Raw genomic sequence first — 26,749 nt, 5'->3', positions numbered from 1 at the left:
ACTGTCTGCTGAGCCGTGTATCTAATCCTATCCTGTGTGATACTGACTGCTGAGCCGTGTATCTAATCCTATCCTGTGTGATACTGTCTGCTGAGCCGTGTATCTAATCCTGTCCATGTGATACTGTCTGCTGAGCCGTGTATCTAATCCTATCCTGTGTGATACTGTCTGCTGAGCCGTGTTTCTAATCCTATCCTGTGTGATACTGTCTGCTGAGCCGTGTATCTAATCCTCTCCTGTGTGATACTGTCTGCTGAGCCATGTATCTAATCCTATCCTGTGTGATACTGTCTGCTGAGCCGTGTATCTAATCCTCTCCTGTGTGATACTGACTGCTGAGCCGTGTATCTAATCCTCTCCTGTGTGATACTGTCTGCTGAGCCGTGTATCTAATCCTCTCCTGTGTGATACTGTCTGCTGAGCCGTGTATCTAATCCTCTCCTGTGTGATACTGTCTGCTGAGCTGTGTATCTAATCCTATCCTGTGTTATACTGTCTGCTGAGCCGTGTATCTAATCCTGTCCTGTGTGATACTGTCTGCTGAGCCGTGTATCTAATCCTCTCCTGTGTGATACTGACTGCTGAGCCGTGTATCTAATCCTCTCCTGTGTGATACTGTCTGCTCAGCCGTGTATCTAATCCTATCCTGTGTGATACTGTCTGCTGAGCCATGTATCTAATCCTCTCCTGTGTGATACTGTCTGCTGAGCCGTGTATCTAATCCTCCTGTGTGATACTGTCTGCTGAGCCATGTATCTAATCCTCTCCTGTGATACTGTCTGCTGAGCCGTGTATCTAATCCTCTCCTGTGTGATACTGTCTGCTCAGCCGTGTATCTAATCCTATCCTGTGTGATACTGTCTGCTGAGCCATGTATCTAATCCTCTCCTGTGTGATACTGTCTGCTGAGCTGTGTATCTAATCCTATCCTGTGTTATACTGTCTGCTGAGCCGTGTATCTAATCCTCTCCTGTGATACTGTCTGCTGAGCCGTGTATCTAATCCTCTCCTGTGTGATACTGACTGCTGAGCCGTGTATCTAATCCTCTCCTGTGTGATACTGTCTGCTGAGCCGTGTATCTAATCCTCTCCTGTGTGATACTGTCTGCTGAGCCGTGTATCTAATCCTCTCCTGTGTGATACTGTATGCTGAGCTGTGTATCTAATCCTCTCCTGTGTGATACTGTCTGCTGAGCCATGTATCTAATCCTATCCTGTGTGATACTGTCTGCTGAGCCGTGTATCTAATCCTGTCCATGTGATATACACATATACATAATGTGGTAATGCTTATCACTGAGCTGCTCTCAGCGGTAGACACAGGAACACTTGGGGGTAAAGTCCGTGGTCGGTTTATTACTTCATAAACCAGAAAACAAAATAGTAACACAAACGGCCATTTTTGGCATAAGGAACAATCCACAGCACTTAGTCCTTTCCAGTGCGGCTCCGGCCTTGTGGAAATATCCCCCTTCAGCTCAGACCTGAGCGCCCACCTGGAGGCTTCCTGGCCTCCAACCACACAACCGAGAAAAAAAAATCAGTGGCCGGATATTTAACTTCCCCAACCACAACCTTGAGGTGGAGATATGGTGAGCGTCCGTCCGCCATCCCTGACATGGCGATTAACCCCCTCAGCACATAACATTTTGGAGAGAACTTCTGGGTTTCACTTCACGGAAAATAACAACCTCAATGCTACATATCTCCCCTGACTTATATCGCCAGTGACCCTGGTGCCGCGGTGGTACCTCCGCACCCTGAGTCCCATCTGCTGGTGATGCTCACACCAGGGCCGGATAGCTGGGGTGGGAATGCTCAGGGGTCTCCTCACATCATTTTGGGGTAGGTTGCCCTTTTCTTAATAACTTGCTGGGCTGTGATGGGGCCGCTCCGCATGGGCAGGTGCTGAAAAGGCATAAACACCAACCAATGAAAGCTTATTATCAGACTGCGAGAGGTGCTGATTGGCCGGTAAAGCAAGAGATGATTGACATGTAGCAATCTGCCCGATCTGCTGCGCTCACCTGTGTGCACTCCTGGGGGTGGTAGGAGAAAGTCTATCCAGGCCATACAGGGAGTATATATGTATGTGTGTGTAATGTCCAGCATGTCAGCTGTGTACATGGACATTGCCTTGAAAAAGTCTTCATACCCCTAGAAATTTTCCACATTTTTGTCCCTTTGACACGCAGAAACTTCAATGTATTTATTTGGGATTTTCTGTGACACCAACAAAAAGCAGAAATAATTTGTGATGTGTAAAGGAAATGATACGAGGTTTACCAATGATTGTATAGATCTAAACATTGTGAAGTGCATTAGCATTCAGCCCCCTATAGTCTGACACCCTGAAATACAATCCTGAGTGACCAATGGCCTTCAGAAGTCACATTATTAGTACATTGCGTCCACCCATGTGTGATTTCTTCTCAGTATAACTACAGCTGTTCTGTGAAGGCCTCAGATGTTTGTGTGAGAACATTAGGGATGAAACAGCAACATGAAATCCAAAGAGCTCACCAGACAGGTCAGGGATAAAGTGGTGGAGAAGAGGAAAGCACGGTTAGGTTATAAAAAAATAGCCCAAACTCTGAACATCTCACGGAGCACTGTTCAATGCATCATCCAAAAATGTAAGGCGTATGGCACAACTGCAAACCTACCAAGACATGGCCGTCCACCTAACCCGACATCCCAAGGAAGGAGAGCACTAATGAGAGAAGCTGCCAAGAGGTGCATGGTCACTGGAGGAGCTGCAGAGATCCACAGATCCAAAGTAGTATGAAGACTTTTTCAAGGCACTGTACATGGATATAGTGTAGGTATTTTTAGGTCTCATTCAATTATACAATATTGTACAATTGAACGGATTGTGTTATTACTGTATGCGGAGGTAGGAGATGTAGAGACATAGAGGCCGCTGTTTGGCTTTGGCGTACTTGTGTCCCCAGTGGACTGAATGCATTAATATAATGATGCTTCGTTCTGGACCGGCACCGCTCCTCTGCTCCAACCTGTTCCCCCCCCCCCCCCCCGAGGATCCATGACATTGTTTGTCATGAGACCGCTGCAGCCCATCACCATTGGACTGTACTATAATGATGACACCGGGGAGATCACACAATATCCCACCGCTGCCGTCACTCTGTCAGGATTGTCAGGGATTCGCATGCACATGATCCCGATTACTCACTACGTAGCTATCGGTAAGCAACCAGTGAGCGTATGGCGTACACACCTCCAGATTCCAATGCATGGAATATGTGTACGGTCGCTGCCAGCTTCACGATAGCCCATTTACAATTATTTGCTGCCACCACTGACCAGATTTTAAATATAATACAGGCCTGGTCGGATGCCTGCTTTCTGGTAGCGTATATGGCTTCGGGGAAGGGAACTATTACAGAGCACAAGAAACAGAACTATTACATTTTATATTTAATCCAAAAGGGAGGCAGTGTTTAGGAAAAATATACAAAGATTTTACAAAGGGGGACAAAACAGCACATATGCAGTTGCACAAAATAAAAAGGTTTAATGAAGAACTTACTCGACTGATCGCAGAGATGATTCAGTTTAGCTGGAGGGGAGGCGCTCGTTATCGAACGGGACCCCTTGCCTATAGAATTTATACCCCTCAGCAATAAGTATGGGCCCATTTTCAGCTGGGTGGGGACTAGCCTACACACTCCTCTGCGATGACCTCACGTGTGTGGTCTCCACCCTTTATGGTTTTATTAACTATCTGGCTTATGCGATAACTTCTCGCTGGTTGATCGCAGAAGCCCGAAAGTGATGCCATATTTTCCATTATGAATTTGCCTTTCTTTAGAGACCACACATGACATAGCTGCGGTCTGGTATTATGTACTTTTGCATTACCGATTACCGGAGGGGCATACAGCTACGGAAAATTATGCATATTGTTCCTTAGCTGACCGTGCTGCTAAAAATACGTGTCCCATTATTAGCGGAAGTATAGAACTCCTGATATTCCATATTTCGTGTCGGTGCCGGCAAAACTGTAGATTTCTGTAGAGCAAAAGGGGGATGCCCTGGGGGTGAGAGAAAATTCTTTTGAAGACAGGACTACATCCTCTTCACCTAGGTGTATATTTATCGCAGGTCTCTGTTAATTGCGTTTGCCACCTCTCATGTGTGCTGCTATTTACATGGAGAGCTTCTTGTACTGACACATGGTCCATAAGGGAGGGGGAAGAGCGGCTTGGGAAGAGCGACATTTTCTTAATATTTTCTATGACAGTCACAAACAAAATATCCTGAGGTTTCTGGGGGACGCGTCCCTCTCTGAGCGTGGGACACGTCCCTCTCTGAGCGTGGGACACGTCCCTCTCTGAGCGTGGGACACGTCCCTCTCTGAGCGGGGGACACGTCCCTCTCTGACTGGGGGGGCACGTCCCTCTCTGACCGGGGGGGCACGTCCCTCTCTGACCGGGGGACACGTTCCTCTCTGAGCGGGGGACACGTCTCTGAGATGACCTCACGTGTGTGGTCTCCACCCTTTATGGTTTTATTAGCTCTGCTGGCGGTCCAGGAGGTCAGCGCACTTGGAGCAGTCACAGAGGGTTGTACTTTAATGCAGCGCCGAGTGCCCCCGCATGCGCCATCACCACTCGTCCGTTATCAGAAGATTGCTGAGGTCTGAGCAGGTTTTGCTGAAAACACTGCAGTTTCACAGACTTTCACAATCCTTTGCAATCTGCCTGGACTGATGGCAGATGATGTACGGGGGCTCTGTGCCCTGATGCCCGCTCACTATGGCTGTGGTCATTACCTGCTTGTTTGCTTTATTCTAGTGACTATTATACTGGCGCAGGCTGTGGCCGCAGGGACACATGGGGAGGGTACAGAATGCTCTTACCACAGGAAGAGGCAGGATGTCGCTGCTGCATCACTTATCCGGAGGCTTTTCACTCACATGTTCATTTTATGATCTATGAAAGTGACTCGCCCCCTGGGCCGTGGGGCACGCGGATCCGGGCGATAGGGGAACGATGGGGGTAGTAGTAGTGGCGGCCCCGTCCCGCGGCTCAGGGAGGTCAGACCAATTGTAGTCTGCTACGTGCTTTAGATAATGTCCGACTATGCCACCCGTGGATTGCGGTTATTAGGAACCGCCGCTGCAAGGCAGTCCGCTGGGGCCGATGATGAATGCAGCTGGGATGGTGTGACTCCCCACGGGAAGAGTGTGGCCCCAGGGCAGTGTAGTGGATGGCGGGAGTGATGGTGGTGAAGGTCCCAGTACCGGTAGTGCCGGAGGAGCGAAGGAGCACACGGACAACAAGTTACAGTCCAGGGTCTTTACTCACAGTTCGTTTGTTCCGGGTCACTTCCGTCGGCAGTGACCGCCCGAGCCGTGCTGCGTCCACCAGGTGTGGGGCTCAGTCAACTCCCAAGCAGTCAAGAGCATGGCACAGGACCCCCTTTAATCCTTTCTCTGGCCTGCCTCACCAGTGACCCACTTTTGTCCAGCTGCCGCGGACTTGTGCGGGTAAACGTGGGCCCCGTCCTCCGCTGTCCTATATGGTGCCTTCCTAGCAGGTTTGATGAGGTGTCGCACCAATAGATGATCACGACGACCGGTCTTTGGCTGAGGGTTGTTTCTCCTCCACCAACTTGGGATCCGGTACCCTTAATCTGCCTGACCCTGCACCCTGGATTCTCGTGGGTTCTTAGGGTCCCATCCACCTTCTTGTTCCTGAGCCCTTCTGTTTCTCTGTCTCTCCTTCTCTTTCTCTGTTCCTTTCTTGTTCCGTTCTCTTGGAGCTGAGATGAGCCAGAATCTCAGCTCCCCTTCACCTCCTCCTCGGCCTCTCACTAGGCCCTCCTGGAGGAGAGCTCCTACAGAGCCTCTACTCACTGTCTTCTCCTCTCTGGACAGAACCTAGATCTAAGATGGTGCCCACCTTTTATACCTCCCTCTGACCATGAGCCCAGGTGACCAGCAACCAATGGGCTCCTACCTACGCTCAGGAACCAACCCCTATCTGCCCCTACAGCACTGGGTGTTCCACCCCCCTCCCCACTCCAGTAAGGGACATAGTCGGTCGTGCCTGCACTTCTGTCTAGTGGGAGCACCGTTGAGCTGTCCCTCAGAAATGGGGTGTGTGTGCTGTATGCAGCTAACTGAGCCCTGGTCCATACTCCATCCTTACCCGGGAGTGGAATATCACACCTCTGGACTGAGGTGCAATACCCCTGTAGCGGCCGAACCCTCGGGGCGCTACATTCCCCCCTGGTAAAGCACAGCACGTCCTCGGGCTGGAAAAGAGCAAAAACAGTTTATTACAGGACATGCAAAAACTTTTTAAAACTTTTTACATTTAGAAACGGACGACAGCGTTCAACTCCCTTTATGGGACACACTTTTCTTTTCTTGTCACACTATTATAAAACACTTTGCTAATGCCTCTGGAACTCTTTTGTCATATAAAACACCTTGTAAAACATTTGCATTATCACCTAGCAGCATATTAAACGTTCTCATGTAAAACATTTTTAAGTAAAGCACATTCTTGGATTCTTGGATCATGGCCGCGGTGCAACTTGCGACCAGGTAAAGGTGCAACAGTCCAGTAAATCTTGAGGTAGACGTTGCGGTTTTTGTATAAAACCAGTAGGGGGTGCTTTAGGAAGCGCAACTATATACAAGGGATTTGACCGCTCTCAGTCCTCGGCCAGTTTTGGGAAGGGAATGGCTGGTCACAGTCCTCAGCCTGGTAGGGGATGAGGGGCACACAGGTAACAGTTCAATATTTGTCCCAACGGGGACCACACTTTCAAGATGGGAACAGTCCCAAAAACAGTTCTGATACCCTGACGGGTAACTATGTACACAGGTACTTTGCTACTTACTAGTAGCGGTGTCCTCCATATGCTCCTTCTTCCTCCTCATATGGTTCTTCAGACCCGTCCGGGTCCTCTTGGCTCTCCTCATAGCCGCGGTATTGTAGCTCCTCCTCGGTGAGCCGATGGACATGTAGGGCGTATGGTCCTTTTGCACCTACGTGGCGGGTAAAGGCGACCACATCACCAGGGTACAGGTCATGGCCACGATGTCCCTCAGGTAGATGACTCTCAACGTCCCTGTGGGTCACAAAGACGTCGCCTGCGGTTTCTGGGCCCTTGATGAAGCCCCAGCCGTTCTCCATGTGGAACTTGACTATGGTCCCGGTGATTCGGGGACCACGGGCTGCTTGGGGGTCTTGGCGGGCCTTGCGCTTTTGTTCAGCACTCTGGGCTTGGAGCCGTTCCTCCCTGACGCGCCTCTCTCGTCGCTCCCGCTCAAAGGTCGCCAGTTGCTGGTGACAGGCCTCCAGACGACGGACCGCGTCTGCCCGGGTCTCTTGAGAGAACCCCATCAAGTTCTCGCTGGTGGGGTCCCACGAAAATTGGACGTCCTCCAGTGGGGGTAGGGTGACCTCGACAGGTTCAGGAGCCGGTATCAGAGGCTCGCGCGGGGGCTGGGCCTTCCATGGCTGATTGCCGGTCACTTCAGCCGGCCACTCCAGCGGCAGTCCATCCGGACCGGTGTGATGTGTCAATAGGTCCACGCCCAGCGATGGTATAGTGGGGGGAACTGATCTGGGAGCAGCGCCCGGGGGCACTCGGCCTTGCGACCAGGCCGGGGGTCTTGTGGCTGCGCTGGGTGGCAGTCCCATCCGGGACAGGGGCGCAGGCTTAGCGATGGCGCCCGGGTCATCCAGGCCTTGCGAACGGGCCGATGATGCTTCTTGCTTTAAGGCGCCCGGGGTCAAGGGGCGTGGCGCCGGGCAGGGTGTGGCCGCGGCGCTCGCCGCTTGAGGCCTAGCTGGGAGCAGTGGCGGCGCGGCAACAGGTGCGGTGAGTGGGGCTTCTGGTGCTGCGACGGGAGGCTGGGGCAGGCTTGCGGGTGCTGGGCTTGGGGTGGTGACGTCCCCTTCACTTGCCTCAGTCCTCGTGGCTCCCTCCGCGGCGTCGCCTCCGGTCCTCTCTCCTCCTGCGCCGTCCTCAGAGGCAGGCGAACTCCGGGGTGCGGTTGAGGCCTGTCGCTGGTGGGTCTCGGCCTGCCGGGCCAGTTCCTCTCTCCACTCAGTGAGTGCACCTCGCTGCCCCCGGACCATCCTCCGCTCCAGGTCCTCCAGTGCAGCTTGCGCACGCTCCGGGTCTCTGGGGAGCTGCGCTAGGACTTCTGCTAGGCTGCAGAGCGGTTCGGCCTGCAGCAGGCTTCGGGCCAGGAGGCTGGTGCTGCTGAGGGCGTCCATCCCCGGGTGCGGTCTGTCTGGACTGATCCAGACCGCGCCCTGCCCCACTGTTTTCTCTTCCCACCCCCATTGGGGGTGGTCCCGGGGCAACTTGGTGACAATCACTTTCAGGGGCAGCCCCCCCACTTTGATGGACATCTCCACAGCCGCGCTCATGGCTGTTGGGGGCGAGCTCCTCCTTTGGCGCCATTCTGGGACCTGGCCCACGATGGGACGCGGCCTCCTGTGGTCTTTTGGCGCGCACATTATGGCGCTCGTTCTTCTAGGGCGGGCGCCATCTTTAGTACAACGAAACAGTCTCTTTTCAGGCGCGCAGTACCCGTTGTTAGCGGGCACGAAATCCTGCCGCTGTCAGCAGTGACCGCCCGAGCCGTGCTGCGTCCACCAGGTGTGGGGCTCGGTCAACTCCCAGGCAGTTCAGGAGCATGGCACAGGACCCCCTTTAATCCTTTCTCTGGCCTGCCTCACCAGTGACCCACTTTTGTCCAGCTGCCGCGGACTTGTGCGGTTAAACGTGGGCCCCGTCCTCCGCTGTCCTATATGGTGCCTTCCTAGCAGGTTTGATGAGGTGTCGCACCAATAGATGATCACGACGACCGGTCTTTGGCTGAGGGTTGTTTCTCCTCCACCAACTTGGGATCCGGTACCCTTAATCTGCCTGACCCTGCACCCTGGATTCTCGTGGGTTCTTAGGGTCCCTTCCACCTTCTTGTTCCTGAGCCCTTCTGTTTCTCTGTCTCTCCTTCTCTTTCTCTGTTCCTTTCTGTTCCTTTCTTGTTCCGTTCTTTTGGAGCTGAGATGAGCCAGAATCTCAGCTCCCCTTCACCTCCTCCTCGGCCTCTCACTAGGCCCTCCTGGAGGAGAGCTCCTACAGAGCCTCTACTCACTGTCTTCTCTGGCTGAACTGACTGAACGAACGAACCTAGATCTAAGATGGTGCCCATCTTTTATACCTCCCTCTGACCATGAGCCCAGGTGACCAGCAACCAATGGGCTCCTTCCTATGCTCAGGAACCAACCCCTATCTGCCCCTACAGCACTGGGTGCTCCACCCCCTCCCCACTCCAGGCAGGGACATAGTCGGTCGTGCCTGCACTTCTGTCTAGTGGGAGCACCGTTGAGCTGTCCCTCGGAAATGGGGTGTGTGTGCTGTATGCAGCTAACTGAGCCCTGGTCCATACTCCATCCTTACCCGGGAGTGGAATATCACACCTCTGGACTGAGGTGCAATACCCCTGTAGCGGCCGAACCCTCGGGGCGCTACAAAAACTGACACCGACCAGTGACTGATGGCGAAAGCTGACACCGACCAGTGACTGATGGCGAAAGCTGACACCGACCAGTGACTGATGGCGAAAGCTGACACCGACCGGTGACTGATGGCGAAAGCTGACACTGACCGGTGACTGATGGCGAAAGCTGACACCGACCGGTGACTGATGGCGAAAGCTGACACCGACCGGTGACTGATGGCGAAAGCTGACACCGACCGGTGACTGATGGCGAAAGCTGACACCGACCGGTGACTGATGGCGAAAGCTGACACCGACCGGTGACTGATGGCGAAAGCTGACACCGACCGGTGACTGATGGCGAAAGCTGACACCGACCGGTGACTGATGGCGAAAGCTGACACCGATTTTCCACCGCAGACCCCTCACCTTGGATCTTCCCACCGCAGACCCCTCACCTTGGATCTTCCCACCGCAGACCCCTCACCTTGGATCTTCCCACCGCAGACCCCTCACCTCGGATCTTCCCACCGCAGACCCCTCACCCTGAACCTTCCCACCGCTTACCCAAGATTTCCCACCGAAGACCCATCACCCCGGACTGCTTACCTGACATTTCCCACCCCAGACCCCTCACCCTGGACCTTCCCACCGCAGGCCCCTCACCCCGAACCTTCCCACCGCAGACTGTATTTAATACATTGTATTATATCCTCTACTACAGGATAAAGGAAAGACACAATGACACCCGTACACACTTGAAATCTGCTCCGGAGCCGCCACACAATGGATCAGGTAAGCGCTGTCAAGACTATATATATATAGGGATATTATGTAACTGAGACTGTCAGAGCCCCACCTATCTGACATTCAGCCTGTATACATGTGTGAGAGGTTGTCAGCCCCGCCCCCTGGTGATGACATCAATGATATAATGACATCAGACATGAGACCACACCCCTTATACTACATCACCAGCTTCTCATCTATCACTGCTGACAACCTGCCTGTATACATGTGTGAGGGGTTGTCAGCCCCGCCCCTGGTGATGACATCACTGATATAATGACATCAGACCTGAGACCACACCCCTTACACTACAGCACCAGCTCCTCATCTATCACTGCTGACAACCAGCCTGTATACATGTGTGAGGGGTTGTCAGCCCCGCCCCCTGGTGATGACATCACTGATATAATGACATCAGACATGAGACCACACCCCTTATACTACAGCACCAGCTCCTCATCTATCACTGCTGACAACCTGCCTGTATACATGTGTGAGGGGTTGTCAGCCCCGCCCCCTGGTGGTGACATCACTGATATAATGATGAGACCACACCCCTTATACTACAGCACCAGCTCCTCATCTATCACTGCTGACAACCAGGCTGTATACATGTGTGAGGGGTTGTCAGCCCCGCCCCTGGTGATGACATCACTGATATAATGACATCAGACCTGAGACCACACCCCTTATACTACATCACCAGCTTCTCATCTATCACTGCTGACAACCTGCCTGTATACATGTGAGGGGTTGTCAGCCCCGCCCCCTGGTGATGACATCACTGAAATAATGACATCAGACCTGAGACCACACCCCTTACACTACAGCACCAGCTCCTCATCTATCACTGCTGACAACCTGCCTGTATACATGTGTGAGAGGTTGTCAGCCCCACCTCCTGGTGATGACATCACTGATATAATGACATCAGACCTGAGACCACACCCCTTACACTACAGCACCAGCTCCTCATCTATCACTGCTGACAACCTGCCTGTATACATGTGTGAGAGGTTGTCAGCCCCACCTCCTGGTGATGACATCACTGATATAATGACATCAGACATGAGACCACACCCCTTATACTACAGCACCAGCTCCTCATCTATCACTGCTGACAACCTGCCTGTATACATGTGTGAGGGGTTGTCAGCCCCGCCCCCTGGTGGTGACATCACTGATATAATGACATCAGACATGAGACCACACCCCTTATACTACATCACCAGCTCCTCATCTATCACTGCTGACAACCAGCCTGTATACATGTGTGAGAGGTTGTCAGCCCCGCCCCCTGGTGGTGACATCACTGATATAATGACATCAGACATGAGACCACACCCCTTATACTACAGCACCAGCTCCTCATCTATCACTGCTGACAACCAGCCTGTATACATGTGTGAGAGGTTGTCAGCCCCGCCCCCTGGTGATGACATCACTGATATAATGACATCAGACATGAGACCACACCCCTTATACTACAGCACCAGCTCCTCATCTATCACTGCTGACAACCAGCCTGTATACATGTGTGAGAGGTTGTCAGCCCCGCCCCCTGGTGATGACATCACTGATATAATGATGAGACCACACCCCTTATACTACAGCACCAGCTCCTCATCTATCACTGCTGACAACCAGGCTGTATACATGTGTGAGGGGTTGTCAGCCCCGCCCCCTGGTGATGACATCACTGATATAATGACATCAGACCTGAGACCACACCCCTTATACTACATCACCAGCTTCTCATCTATCACTGCTGACAACCTGCCTGTATACATGTGTGAGGGGTTGTCAGCCCCGCCCCTGGTGATGACATCACTGATATAATGACATCAGACCTGAGACCACACCCCTTACACTACAGCACCAGCTCCTCATCTATCACTGCTGACAACCTGCCTGTATACATGTGTGAGAGGTTGTCAGCCCCACCTCCTGGTGATGACATCACTGATATAATGACATCAGACATGAGACCACACCCCTTATACTACAGCACCAGCTCCTCATCTATCACTGCTGACAACCTGCCTGTATACATGTGTGAGGGGTTGTCAGCCCCGCCCCCTGGTGGTGACATCACTGATATAATGACATCAGACATGAGACCACACCCCTTATACTACATCACCAGCTCCTCATCTATCACTGCTGACAACCAGCCTGTATACATGTGTGAGAGGTTGTCAGCCCCGCCCCCTGGTGGTGACATCACTGATATAATGACATCAGACATGAGACCACACCCCTTATACTACATCACCAGCTCCTCATCTATCACTGCTGACAACCAGCCTGTATACATGTGTGAGGGGTTGTCAGCCCCGCCCCCTGGTGATGACATCACTGATATAATGACATCAGACATGAGACCACACCCCTTATACTACAGCACCAGCTCCTCATCTATCACTGCTGACAACCAGCCTGTATACATGTGTGAGAGGTTGTCAGCCCCGCCCCCTGGTGATGACATCACTGATATAATGACATCAGACATGAGACCACACCCCTTATACTACAGCACCAGCTCCTCATCTATCACTGCTGACAACCTGCCTGTATACATGTGTGAGGGGTTGTCAGCCCCGCCCCCTGGTGATGACATCCCTGATATAATGACATCAGACCTGAGACCGCACCCCTTATACTACAGCACCAGCTCCTCATCTATCACTGCTGACAACCAGCCTGTATACATGTGTGAGAGGTTGTCAGCCCCGCCCCCTGGTGATGACATCACTGATATAATGATGAGACCACACCCCTTATACTACAGCACCAGCTCCTCATCTATCACTGCTGACAACCAGCCTGTATACATGTGTGAGAGGTTGTCAGCCCCGCCCCCTGGTGATGACATCACTGATATAATGATGAGACCACACCCCTTATACTACAGCACCAGCTCCTCATCTATCACTGCTGACAACCAGCCTGTATACATGTGTGAGGGGTTGTCTGCCCCACCCCCTGGTGGTGACATCACTAATATAATGATAAGGCCACACCCCTTATACTACAGCACCAGCTCCTCATCTATCACTGCTGACAACCAGCCTGTATACATGTGTGAGGGGTTGTCTGCCCCACCCCCTGGTGGTGACATCACTGATATAATGACATGAGACCACACCCCTTATACTCCAGCACCAGCTCCTCATCTATCACTGCTGACAACCAGCCTGTATACATGTGCGAGGGGTCTTCAGCCCTGCCCCCTGGTGATGACATCACTGATATAATGATGAGACCACACCCCTTATACTACAGCACCAGCTCCTCATCTATCACTGCTGACAACCAGCCTGTATACATGTGTGAGGAGTTGTCAGCCCCGCCCCCCGGTGATGACATCACTGATATAATGATGAGACCACACCCCTTATACTCCAGCACCAGCTCCTCATCTATCACTGCTGACAACCAGCCTGTATACATGTGTGAGGGGTTGTCAGCCCCGTCCCCTGGTGATGACATCACTGATATAATGACATCATAAATGAGACCACACTCCTTATACTACATCACTAACTCCTCATCTATCACTGCTGACAACCAGCCTGTATACATGTGTGAGGGGTTGTCAGCCCCGCCCCCTGGTGATGACATCACTGATATAATGATGAGACCACACCCCTTATACTACAGCACCAGCTCCTCATCTATCACTGCTAACAACCAGCCTGTATACATGTGTGAGGGGTTGTCAGCCCCGCCCCCTGGTGATGACATCACTGATATAATGATGAGACCACACCCCTTATACTACAGCACCAGCTCCTCATCTATCACTGCTGACAACCAGCCCGTATACATGTGTGAGGGGTTTTCAGCCCCGCTCCCTGGTGATGACATCACTGATATGACATCAGACATGAGACCACACCCCTTATACTAAATCACCAGCTCCTCATCTATCACTGCTGACAACCAGCCTGTATACATGTGTGAGGGGTTGTCAGCCCCGCCCCCTGGTGATGACATCACTGATATAATGACATCAGACATGAGACCACACCCCTTATACTACAACACCAGCTCCTCATCTATCACTGCTGACAACCAGCCTGTATACATGTGTGAGGGGTTGTCAGCCCCGCCCCTGGTGATGACATCACTGATATAATGACATCAGACATGAGACCACACCCCTTATACTGCAGCACCAGCTCCTCATCTATCACTGCTGACAACCAGCCTGTATACATGTGTGAGGGGTTGTCAGCCCCGCCCCCTGGTGATGACATCACTGATATAATGACATCAGACATGAGACCACACCCCTTATACTACAGCACCAGCTCATCATCTATCACTGCTGACAACCTGCCTGTATACATGTGTGAGGGGTTGTCAGCCCCGCCCCCTGGTGATGACATCACTGATGTAATGACATCAGACCTGAGACCACACCCCTTATACTACAGCACCAGCTCCTCATCTATCACTGCTGACAACCAGCCCGTATACATGTGTGAGGGGTTGTCAGCCCCGCCCCCTGGTGATGACATCACTGATATGATGACATCAGACATGAGACCACACCCCTTATACTACAGTACCTGCTTCTCATCTATCACTGCTGACAACCAGCCTGTATACATGTATGAGAGGTTGTCAGCCCCGCCCCCTGGTGATGACATCACTGATATAATGACATCAGACATGAGACCACACCCCTTATACTACAGCACCAGCTCCTCATCTATCACTGCTGACAACCAGCCTGTATACATGTGTGAGGGGTTGTCAGCCCCGCCCCCTGGTGATGACATCACTGATATAATGACATCAGACATGAGACCACACCCCTTATACTACAGCACCAACTCCTCATCTATCACTGCTGACAACCAGCCCGTATACATGTGAGGGGTTGTCAGCCCCGCCCCCTGGTGATGACATCACTGATATAATGACATCAGACATGAGACCACACCCCTTATACTACAGTACCTGCTTCTCATCTATCACTGCTGACAACCAGCCTGTATACATGTATGAGAGGTTGTCAGCCCCGCCCCCTGGTGATGACATCACTGATATAATGACATCAGACATGAGACCACACCCCTTATACTACAGCACCAGCTCCTCATCTATCACTGCTGACAACCAGCCTGTATACATGTGTGAGGGGTTGTCAGCCCCGCCCCCTGGTGATGACATCACTGATATAATGACATCAGACATGAGACCACACCCCTTATACTACAGCACCAACTCCTCATCTATCACTGCTGACAACCAGCCTGTATACATGTGTGAGGGGTTGTCAGCCTCGCCCCCTGGTGATGTCATCACTGATATAATGACATCAGACCTGAGACCACACCCCTTATACTACAGCACCAGCTCCTCATCTATCACTGCTAACAACCAGCCTATATACATGTGTGAGGGGTTGTCAGACCCGCCCCCTGGTGGTGACATCACTGATATAATGATGAGACCACACCCCTTATACTCCAGCACCAGCTCCTCATCTATCACTGCTGACAACCAGCCTGTATACATGTGTGAGGGGTTGTCAGCCCCGCCCCCTGATGATGACATCACTGATATAATGACATCAGAGATGAGACCACACCCCTTACACTACAGCACCAGCTCCTCATCTATCACTGCTGACAACCAGCCTGTATACATGTGTGAGGGGTTGTCAGCCCCGCCCCCTGATGATGACATCACTGATATAATGACATCAGAGATGAGACCGCACCCCTTATACTCCAGCACCAGCTCCTCATCTATCACTGCTGACAACCAGCCTGTATACATGTGTGAGGGGTTGTCAGCCCCGCCCCCTGATGATGACATCACTGATATAATGACATCAGAGATGAGACCATGCCCCTTACACTACAGCACCAGCGCCTCATCTATCACTGCTGACAACCAGCCTGTATACATGTGTGAGGGGTTGTCAGCCCCGCCCCCTGGTGATGACATCACTGATATAATGATGAGACCACACCCCTTATACTACAGCACCAGCTCCTCATCTATCACTGCTGACAACCAGCCTGTATACATGTGTGAGGGGTTGTCAGCCCCGCTCCCTGGTGATGACATCACTGATATAATGACATCATACATGAGACCACACCCCTTATACTACATCAGCAGCTCCTCATCTATCACTGCTGACAACCAGCCTGTATACATGTGTGAGGGGTTGTCAGCGCCGCCCCCTGGTGATGACATCACTGATATAATGACATCAGACCTGAGACCACACCCCTTATACTCCAGCACCAGCTCCTCATCTATCACTGCTGACAACCAGCCTGTATACATGTGTGAGAGGTTGTCAGCCCCGCCCCCTGGTGATGACATCACTGATATAATGATGAGACCACACCCCTTATACTACAGCACCAGCTCCTCATCTATCACTGCTGACAACCAGCCTGTATACATGTGTGAGGGGTTGTCAGCCCCGCCCCCGGTGATGACATCACTGATATAATGACATCAGACATGAGACCACGCCCCTTATACTACAGCACCAGCTCCTCATCTATCACTGCTGACAACCAGCCTGTATACATGTGTGAGGGGTTGTCAGCCCCACCTCCTGGTGATGACATCACTGATATAATGACATCAGACATGAGACCACACCCCTTATACTACATCACCAGCTCCTCATCTATTACTGCTGACAACCAGCCTGTATACATGTGTGAGGGGTTGTCAGCCCCACCTCCTGGTGATGACATCACTGATATAATGACATCAGACATGAGACCACACCCCTTATACTACAGCACCAGCTCCTCATCTATCACTGCTGACAACCAGCCTGTATACATGTGTGAGGGGTTGTCAGCCCCGCCCCCTGGTGATGACATCACTGATATAATGACATCAGACATGAGACCACAACCCTTATACTACAACACCAGCTCCTCATCTATCACTGCTGACAACCAGCCTGTATACATGTGTGCGAGGTTGTCAGCCCCGCCCCCTGGTGATGACATCACTGATATAATGATGAGACCACACCCCTTATACTACAGCACCAGCTCCTCATCTATCACTGCTGACAACCAGCCTGTATACATGTGTGAGGGGTTGTCAGCCCCGCCCCCTCATGATGACATCACTGATATAATGACATGAGACCACACCCCTTATACTACAGAACCAGCTCCTCATCTATCACTGCTGAAAACCAGCCTGTATACATGTGTGAGGGGTTGTCAGCCCCGCCCCCTGGTGTTGACATCACTGATATAATGACATCAGACATGAGACCACACCCCTTATACTACAGCACCAGCTCCTCATCTATTACTGCTAACAACCAGCCTGTATACATGTGTGAGAGGTTGTCAGCCCCGCCCCCTGGTGATGACATCACTGATATAATGATGAGACCACACCCCTTATACTACAGCACCAGCTCCTCATCTATCACTGCTGACAACCAGCCTGTATACATGTGTGAGGGGTTGTCAGCCCCTCCCCCTCATGATGACATCACTGATATAATGACATGAGACCACACCCCTTATACTACAGAACCAGCTCCTCATCTATCACTGCTGAAAACCAGCCTGTATACATGTGTGAGGGGTTGTCAGCCCCGCCCCCTGGTGTTGACATCACTGATATAATGACATCAGACATGAGACCACACCCCTTATACTACAGCACCAGCTCCTCATCTATTACTGCTAACAACCAGCCTGTATACATGTGTGAGGGGTTGTCAGCCCCGCCCCCTGGTGTTGACATCACTGATATAATGATGAGACCACACCCCTTATACTACAGCACCAGCTCCTCATCTATCACTGCTGACAACCAGCCTGTATACATGTGTGAGGGGTTGTCAGCCCCGCCCCCTCATGATGACATCACTGATATAATGACATCAGACATGAGACCACACCCCTTATACTACAGCACCAGCTCCTCATCTAACACTGCTGACAACCAGCCTGTATACACGTGTGATGGGTTGTCAGCCCCGCCCCCTGGTGATGACATCACTGATATAATGACATCAGACATGAGACCACACCCCTTATACTACAGCACCAGCTCCTCATCTATTACTGCTAACAACCAGCCTGTATACATGTGTGAGAGGTTGTCAGCCCCGCCCCCTGGTGATGACATCACTGATATAATGATGAGACCACACCCCTTATACTACAGCACCAGCTCCTCATCTATCACTGCTGACAACCAGCCTGTATACATGTGTGAGGGGTTGTCAGCCCCGCCCCCTCATGATGACATCACTGATATAATGACATGAGACCACACCCCTTATACTACAGAACCAGCTCCTCATCTATCACTGCTGAAAACCAGCCTGTATACATGTGTGAGGGGTTGTCAGCTCCGCCCCCTGGTGATGACATCACTGATATAATGACATCAGACATGAGACCGCACCCCTTATACTACAACACCAGCTCCTCATCTATCACTGCTGACAACCAGCCTGTACACATGTGTGAGGGGTTGTCAGCCCCGCCCTCTCGTGATGACATCACTGATATAATGATGAGACCACACCCCTTATACTCCAGCACCAGCTCCTCCTCTATCACTGCTGACAACCAGCCTGTATACATGTGTGAGGGGTTGTCAGCCCCGCCCCCTTGTTGATGACATCACTGATATAATGACATCAGACATGAGACCGCACCCCTTATACTACAGCACCAGCTCCTCATCTATCACTGCTGACAACCAGCCTGTATACATGTGTGAGGGGTTGTCAGCCCCGCCCCCTTGTTGATGACATCACTGATATAATGACATCAGACATGAGACCGCACCCCTTATACTACAGCACCAGCTCCTCATCTATCACTGCTGGCAACCAGCCTGTATACATGTGTGAGGGGTTGTCAGCCTCGCCTCCAGGTACTGATATACTAGTAATATATTGTGACCTGTGATATCAGACTGGAGGAGGCGGTTGTACATGTTTGGGTCATGGTGCTGGTGTTTCTTCAGGAACGGCCGATCGCTGCACAGATGAAGGGTTTGGAGCCATCACGTTGGATGATGATGGAGTCATACATTACTTCAGAGGTAAATCACAGATGTCAGACTAGAATTGTATAACGAAGCCCCCGAACAGATCACCTGTGTAATACGAAGGTGAAAGTGTGCGAGGACCACCGGGGTTCACAGTGTAATATGAGGGTTGATGTGTCAGGGGTGTGTCGGACAGTCGCCCTGCAGTGGGTTGCAGGAGATCTCTACATTTGGCATTGCAGACAGCTTCTTAGCTTAAAGGCTGTCTTTAGGACTGAGCGGCTACCTCTCTCTTGCTCATTAGCTCTCTGGCCTGGGTGCATATATACCTGGTGTGTCTGATAGGGAGTCACTGGCTATATCCATTTCTACTTGTGAAGCTTAGCAGGAGCAGTACTTCGTCCTCTCTGGAGCTTGAGGCCGTTTGCTTATTTAGAGTTCATCTAAAGCTAAGCCATTTCCCCTGTTTTGTGCACCCTTGTTGTCTATAGAGTTTAGTGGAGGTTGACTAGTGCTCATCTCCTCCCATCCCTAGCCTTAGCCTTACGCCAGGGAGAGTAGGGCGAGGCACATGTGCGGCGATTGATGAGGAGGCGATAGTTGAGACAGGGTGACGCTAGACCAGACTAGGAGGTCTCCACTCCCCCCTTTCCCTAGTGTCTGGGCTCCCTTTCCCTCTTCCCTCTGTGTTACACTAAGTCTTTCCCACACCTGGCGTGACATTATAGCTGGCCGAGCACGTTTTGAAAAAAAAAAAGGGGGGGGAACTGACAGTTTTTTTTTTTTTTCTTTGTGTGTTTTTGGGCGTGCACATTTTTTTTTCCCTTTCTCCCTTGGTATGGGTTCAGTTGTAGAGCTCGCAGAGCAGTTCCACCGTCTGTCCCTGGAGGTGAATGACCTCCGCTGTGAGGTTCTGCAGCAGTATCAGCGGTTACAGGCCGCCAATATGGGGGTCTTTGCAGGTAGGCCTGTCCAGCCTGAGCCCAAGGTTGCCCTCCCGGACAGGTGTTCAGGAGGTAGGGACAGTTTTTTTGTGTTTAAGGAGCCCTGCAAACTGTATTTCAAACTTCGTCCCTACTCCTCCGGTAATGAGGAGCAGCGGGTTGGAATTGTGATCTCTCTACTGCAGGGAGATCCTCAGTCGTGGGCGCTTTACTTACCGCAGGACTCGGTTTGTCTCCAGTCTGTGGAGGGGTTTTCGGGGCTCTGGCCCTCATCTATGATGACCCTGACCGAGTCTCCTTGGCTAAGTCTAGGCTATGTCGCTTTCAGCAGGGGAATCTGTCAGTGGAGACGTACAGCTCTGAATTCCGTAGATGGCAACGGATTCCAAATGGAAAGACTCAGCCCTTAGAAGTCAATTTTGTGAGGGTCTTACTGAAAGGTTGAAAGATTCCTTGGCAGTATATGAAACCCCTCAGTCCTTGGAGGCTGCCATGTCTTTGGCCATACGTCTTGATAGACGCCTTCAGGGTAGACGGGTGAGACCACCTTCTCCGGGGCCTTCTTGTCGGGGTTGTGTACCTCTGCCAGGGGAGCGGTCTGGGGGTGAACCAGTACTGGGGGAGGTGGAGGAACCCATGCAGTTAGGGGGTGTCTCTACATCATACATCTTCCTGGAGATTCACAAGAAAAAAGGAGTATGTTTTTTCTGTGGGAAAAAGGGACATTTTGTTGGGACCTGTCCTTCAATTCCTAAACAAAAAGAGACTCGATTAACTCTCAGTAGTCTGGAGTTGGATAAACAAGGGGTGCATTTGTGGCCAAACTGCAGTTTCCGCTTTGTTCTGACAGCAGAGGTGGTGCTAGAGAGCAAAACCAAGAACATTTCTGTGTTTGACAGTGGAGCCGGGGTCAGCATGGTGGATGCTGAGTTTGTGAAGACTCACGGTCTTGCTTGCTGTGCTTTAGCTGATCCTATTCCCATCTTTGCCACTGACTCGGCGCCACTTGCACAGAAAGCTCTAACTCAGATTGTACATAATGTGAGACTGAGGTTGGGGTCGGTTCATTGTGAAATAATCCCCTGCCATGTTCTGGACAATCTTCCTACTCCAATTGTCTTGGGCAGATCTGGGCAACGTGCGGCCCGCGGACCGAGACAGCCGAAGGGCTGATAACAGTGGCCCACGAGCCGCACTGCACCGCACGCCGTCACCGCTCGCCGTCACTGCCCGCCTGCACACCGTCACCGCTGTCTCAATCCGCGGTGAATGCATTGGTGGAGGAGGGGCCGCCACTTCCCTCTTCCACCAATCAGCGTTAGAAACAGCTGACACAATGGCATCAGCCTGCACACTGCGGAGAGTCAGTGCATCAGAGACAGGAGCGTAGGGAAACGGGGAGTGAAGTAAGTATATGCTGGACACAGGGGGGGCTTTAATGCTGGACACAGGGACGGCTTTGCTTTGATGCTGGACACAGGGGGGCTTTAATGCTGGACACAAGAGATGGTTTAATGCTGGACACAGGGGGGGCTCTCATGCTGGACACAGGGGGGCTCTCATGCTGTACATAGTGGGGCTCTCATGCTGTACATAGTGGGGCTCTCATGCTGGACATAGTGGGGGGCTCTCATACTGGACACAGGGAGGGTTGTCATGCTGGACACAGGGGGGTCTCATGCTGGACACAGGGGGGTCTCATGCTGGACACAGGGGGGGCTCTCATGCTGGACACAGGGGGCTCTCATGCTGGACACAGGGGGGTCTCATACTGGACACAGGGGGGACTCTCATGCTGGACACAGGGAGGGCTGTCATGCTGGACACAGGGGGGTCTCATGCTGGACACAGGGGGGTCTCATGCTGGACACAGGGGGGTCTCATGCTGGACACAGGGGGGACTCTCATGCTGGACACAGGGGGGACTCTCATGCTGGACACAGGGAGGGTTGTCATGCTGGACACAGGGGGGTCTCATGCTGGACACAGGGGGGGCTCTCATGCTGGACACAGGGGGGGCTCTCATGCTGGACACAGGGGGGTCTCATGCTGGACACAGGGGGGACTCTCATGCTGGACACAGGGAGGGCTGTCATGCTGGACACAGGGGGGTCTCATGCTGGACACAGGGGGGTCTCTCATGCTGGACGCAGGGGGGCTCTCATGCTGGACGCAGGGGGGGCTCTCATGCTGGACACTAGGGAGGGCTGTCATGCTGGACACAGGGGGGCTCTCATGCTGGACACAGGGAGGGCTCTCATGCTGGACGCAGGGAGGGCTCTCATGCTGGACGCAGGGGGCTCTCATGCTGGACACAGGGGGGGCTCTCATGCTGGACACAGGGAGGGCTGTCATGCTGGACACAGGGAGGGCTGTCATGCTGGACGCAGGGGGGTCTCATGCTGGACACAGGGGGGGCTCTCATGCTGGACGCAGGGGGGCTCTCATGCTGGACACAGGGGGGCTCTCATGCTGGACACAGGGGGGCTCTCATGCTGGACATAGGGGGCTCTCATGCTGGACACTAGGGAGGGTTGTCATGCTGGACACAGAGGGGCTCTCATGCTGGACACAGGGGGGGCTCTCATGCTGGACACTAGGGAGGGCTGTCAGGCTGGTCACAGGGGGGGGCTCTCATGCTGGACATGGGGGGCTTTAATGCTGGACACTGGGGGGCTTTAATGCTGGACACTGGGGGGCTGTCATGCTGGACACTTGGAAGGGCTGTCATGCTGGACATGAGGAGGCTCTCGAGCTCTCATACTGGACATGGGGGGGTGGGTGGTGCACATGCTGGACATGGGAGGGCTGTGTGGGGCTCATGCTGGACATGGGGGGCTGTGTATGGCTCATGCTGGACACGGGAGGGCTGTGTGGGGCTCATGCTGGACATAGGGGGCTGTGTGGGGCTCATGGTGGACACAGGAGAGCTGTGTGGTGCTCATGCTGGACACGGGAGGACTCTGTGGGGCACATACTGGACATGGGAGGGCTGTGTGGGGCTCATGCTGGACATGGGAGGCTGTGTGGGGCTCATGCTGGACATGGGAGGCTGTGTGGGGCTGATGCTAGACATGGGGGGCTGTGTATGGCTCATGCTGGACACCGGAGGGCTGTGTGGGGCTCATGCTGGACATGGGGGGGGCTGTGTGGGGCTCATGCTGGACTTGGGGGCTGTGTGGGGCTCATGCTGGACATGGGGGGCTGTGTGGGGCTCATGCTGGACATGGGGGGGCTGTGTGGGGCTCATGCTGGACATGGGGGGCTTTGTGGGGCTCATGCTGGACATGGGGAGGCTGTGTGGTGCTCATGCTCATGTTAATATTAATATTGAGCAGAATTCATTTCAGCCTATTGGTTCGGCCCTCCCCAACAGTCACGGTCTCTCATGTGGCCCCTCGGGAAAATTAATTGCCCACCCCTGGTCTTGGGTATACCTTGGCTTGTTAAACATAACCCGTTGGTGGATTGGCAAGCCGGGGAGATTATTGAATGGGGAGATTACTGCCATGAGAACTGTTTAGATATTTCCCTTGCTACTGTCTCTACGGAAATATTACCTGCTTTTCTGTCTGGTTTTGAGGATGTTTTTTCTGAGAGGGGGTGTCAGGATTTGCCTCCTCATCGTGCTTATGACTGTCCTATTAACCTGACCCCCGGAGCTAATCCAACGAAGTCCAGACTGAATAATCTTTCTGGCCCTGAGAGACAAGCCATGAAGGATTTCATTGTGGAAAGTCTGGAGAAGGGACATATCTGACCCTCATCTTCACTCGTGGCGGCAGGGTTCTTCTTTGTGAAGATAAAAGATGGCGGTCTACGTCCCTGTTTAGATTTCTGGGAATTAAATCAAATTACCATCCGTGATCCATACCCTCTTTCTCTGATTCCAGATTTGTTCAGCCAGGTTGTGGGAGCTGTGAAGACCCGGGGTCTTCCGTGGGCATAACACTACTCAGACCACACAGTGCGGCTATATTTTATTGAACCACAAAGCGGACAATAAACAGATAGAACAGTCCCAGCAAATACCCAAGATGGTGGAACATTACACAGCCTCACCCTTCTGCTGGCCCACCGAGAATAGAGTAGCTGCAATTCGGGGCTTCCAGGGCCGACTACCCCCACCAGGTGGCACCCCGCTTCTGGTGGGCCCCCAAAGAGAGAAAGTAACGACAAGCTTAGGAAACTAGACGAGACCGGTGAAGTCTGGGGCCAGATGACCTGATTGTCTCAACCTGGATTCTTCAAGACGTCTCTGAGGATTCAGCAATGGTCAATGGAGCGGATCTGTATTTCTCCAGCTGGGGCCCGAAGCCCCTAAGCTGACATGCTGCAGAATGAATCAGAATAAAGGCAGAGACCCCTTTTTTATAGCTCACAGTTGTCCTTGCAGCCATCATTCACAGGTCAAGGATCAGGGATCAAGGTGGAAGGGGCCCCTGACTCATTGTTTGAGCATCTAATCAACTTGCATGGTTTGGTATAATATGTAATCAGCATATTATCACAGTATTGCTCCATGTCTCTATCTTACAAGTAGTAGGGGCACTGGCTGTGGTAGTCCACTGGGCCAGCGCAAATCTCGAGGTGGGAATCATGAAAGGGGGCAAGGAGCACTGGACATTTCCCACACAGCCAACTGTTATCCGATTCATAGATGATGATGATGATGATTCTGCAGTGGATAAAACTTGGAAACCAGTCAGGGGTGTTAAGAAGTTGAGGTCCTCACAGGAGGAGGTTGCTGGCATCAGTGATGCACCGCGCAGGTGACGTGCGGCAAAAAAGACTCTCAGGAACTGAATCAACTTTTTCTGCTTTTAGCTCTGGAGCAGGTAACGCTGCACATGCTGTTAGTGGAGGAAGATCTACAGCACCTGGTCGTGGAGGTGGATCCTGCTGCTGCCACCACTTTGTCAGGGGGCACCACTTGCCTCAGTAATTGCCCTGATGATTGGAGGCTACTGAGGGAAGGACGAGGCCGCGGCTGCTTCCACTACTAGGCCGGTTATTGGGGAACTCACTGTGAGCGTATGGTATATACACCTCTGATTCCAACACATAGAAGATATACAGGTGCATCTCACTAAATTAGAATATCATCAAAAAGTTAATTTCAGGTCTTCAATACAAAAAGTGAAGCTCCTATATTATATAGAGTCATTACACGCAGAGAGATCTATTATATAGAGTCATTACACGCAGAGGGATCTATTATAAAGAGTCATTACACGCAGAGAGATCTATTATATAGTCAATACACGCAGAGGGATCTATTATATAGAGTCATTACACACAGAGGGATCTATTATATAGAGTCATTACACACAGAGGGATCTATTATATAGAGTCATTACACGCAGAGGGATCTATTATGAAGAGTCATTACACGCAGAGAGATCTATTATATAGTCATTACACGCAGAGAGATCTATTATATAGTCATTACACGCAGAGGGATCTATTATATAGAGTCATTACACCCAGAGGGATCTATGATATAGAGACATTACACGCAGAGGGATCTATGATATAGAGACATTACACGCAGAGGGATCTATGATATAGAGACATTACACGCAGAGGGATCTATGATATAGAGTCATTACACCCAGAGGGATCTATTATATAGAGACATTACACGCAGAGGGATCTATTATATAGAGTCATTACACCCAGAGGGATCTATTATATAGAGTCATTACACCCAGAGGGATCTATTATATAGAGTCATTACACACAGGGATCTATTATATAGAGTCATTACACACAGAGGGATCTATTATATAGTCATTACACGCAGAGGGATCTATTATATAGAGTCATTACTCGCAGAGGGATCTATTATATAGAGTCATTATACGCAGAGGGATCTATTATATAGAGACATTACACGCAGAGGGATCTATTATATAGAGTCATTACACACAGGGATCTATTATATAGAGTCATTATACACAGAGGGAGCTATTATATAGAGTCATTACACACAGAGGGATCTATTATATAGAGTCATTACAGACAGAGTGATCTATTATATAGAGTCATTACACGCAGAGTGATCTATTATATAGAGTCATTATACGCAGAGGGATCTATTATATAGAGTCATTATACGCAGAGGGATCTATTATATAGAGTCATTATACGCAGAGGGATCTATTATATAGAGTCATTACACGCAGAGGGATCTATTATATGGAGTCATTACACGCAGAGGGATCTATTATATGGAGTCATTACACGCAGAGCGATCTATTATATGGAGTCATTACACGCAGAGGGATCTATTATATGGAGTCATTACACGCAGAGGGATCTATTATATAGAGTCATTTCACGCAGAACAATCTATTATTTAGAGTCATTCCACGCAGAGCGATCTATTATATAGAGTCATTCCACGCAGAGGGATCTATTATATAGAGTCATTACACGCAGAGCGATCTATTATATAGAGTCATTACACGCAGAGTGATCTATTATA

At 51.5% G+C, this 26,749-nt stretch overlaps 1 protein-coding gene and 1 long non-coding RNA gene across 2 annotated transcripts in view; both read left to right on the top strand.

The window, feature by feature from the left end:
- Positions 1 to 26,749, top strand: part of HPX (hemopexin) — a 121,657-nt gene that overhangs the window by 11,072 nt on the left and 83,836 nt on the right. The window contains exons 2-3 of the mRNA XM_073661235.1: positions 10,224 to 10,294; positions 19,292 to 19,369. Coding sequence (XP_073517336.1) covers positions 10,224 to 10,294; positions 19,292 to 19,369 — 149 coding nt within the window. The remainder of the gene's footprint in view (positions 1 to 10,223; positions 10,295 to 19,291; positions 19,370 to 26,749) is intronic.
- On the top strand, positions 21,540 to 24,638 carry LOC141249173 (uncharacterized). Its single transcript, XR_012312042.1, has 2 exons — positions 21,540 to 21,665; positions 24,153 to 24,638. It is a non-coding gene; the product is annotated as an uncharacterized lncRNA (long non-coding RNA).

Source organism: Phyllobates terribilis, unplaced genomic scaffold (assembly GCF_046119375.1).
Source record: "Phyllobates terribilis strain yellow unplaced genomic scaffold, ASM4611937v1 Scaffold_2__4_contigs__length_985480577, whole genome shotgun sequence".
Lineage (NCBI taxonomy): Eukaryota > Metazoa > Chordata > Amphibia > Anura > Dendrobatidae > Phyllobates > Phyllobates terribilis.
This window is presented reverse-complemented; position numbering and strand designations above follow the sequence as displayed.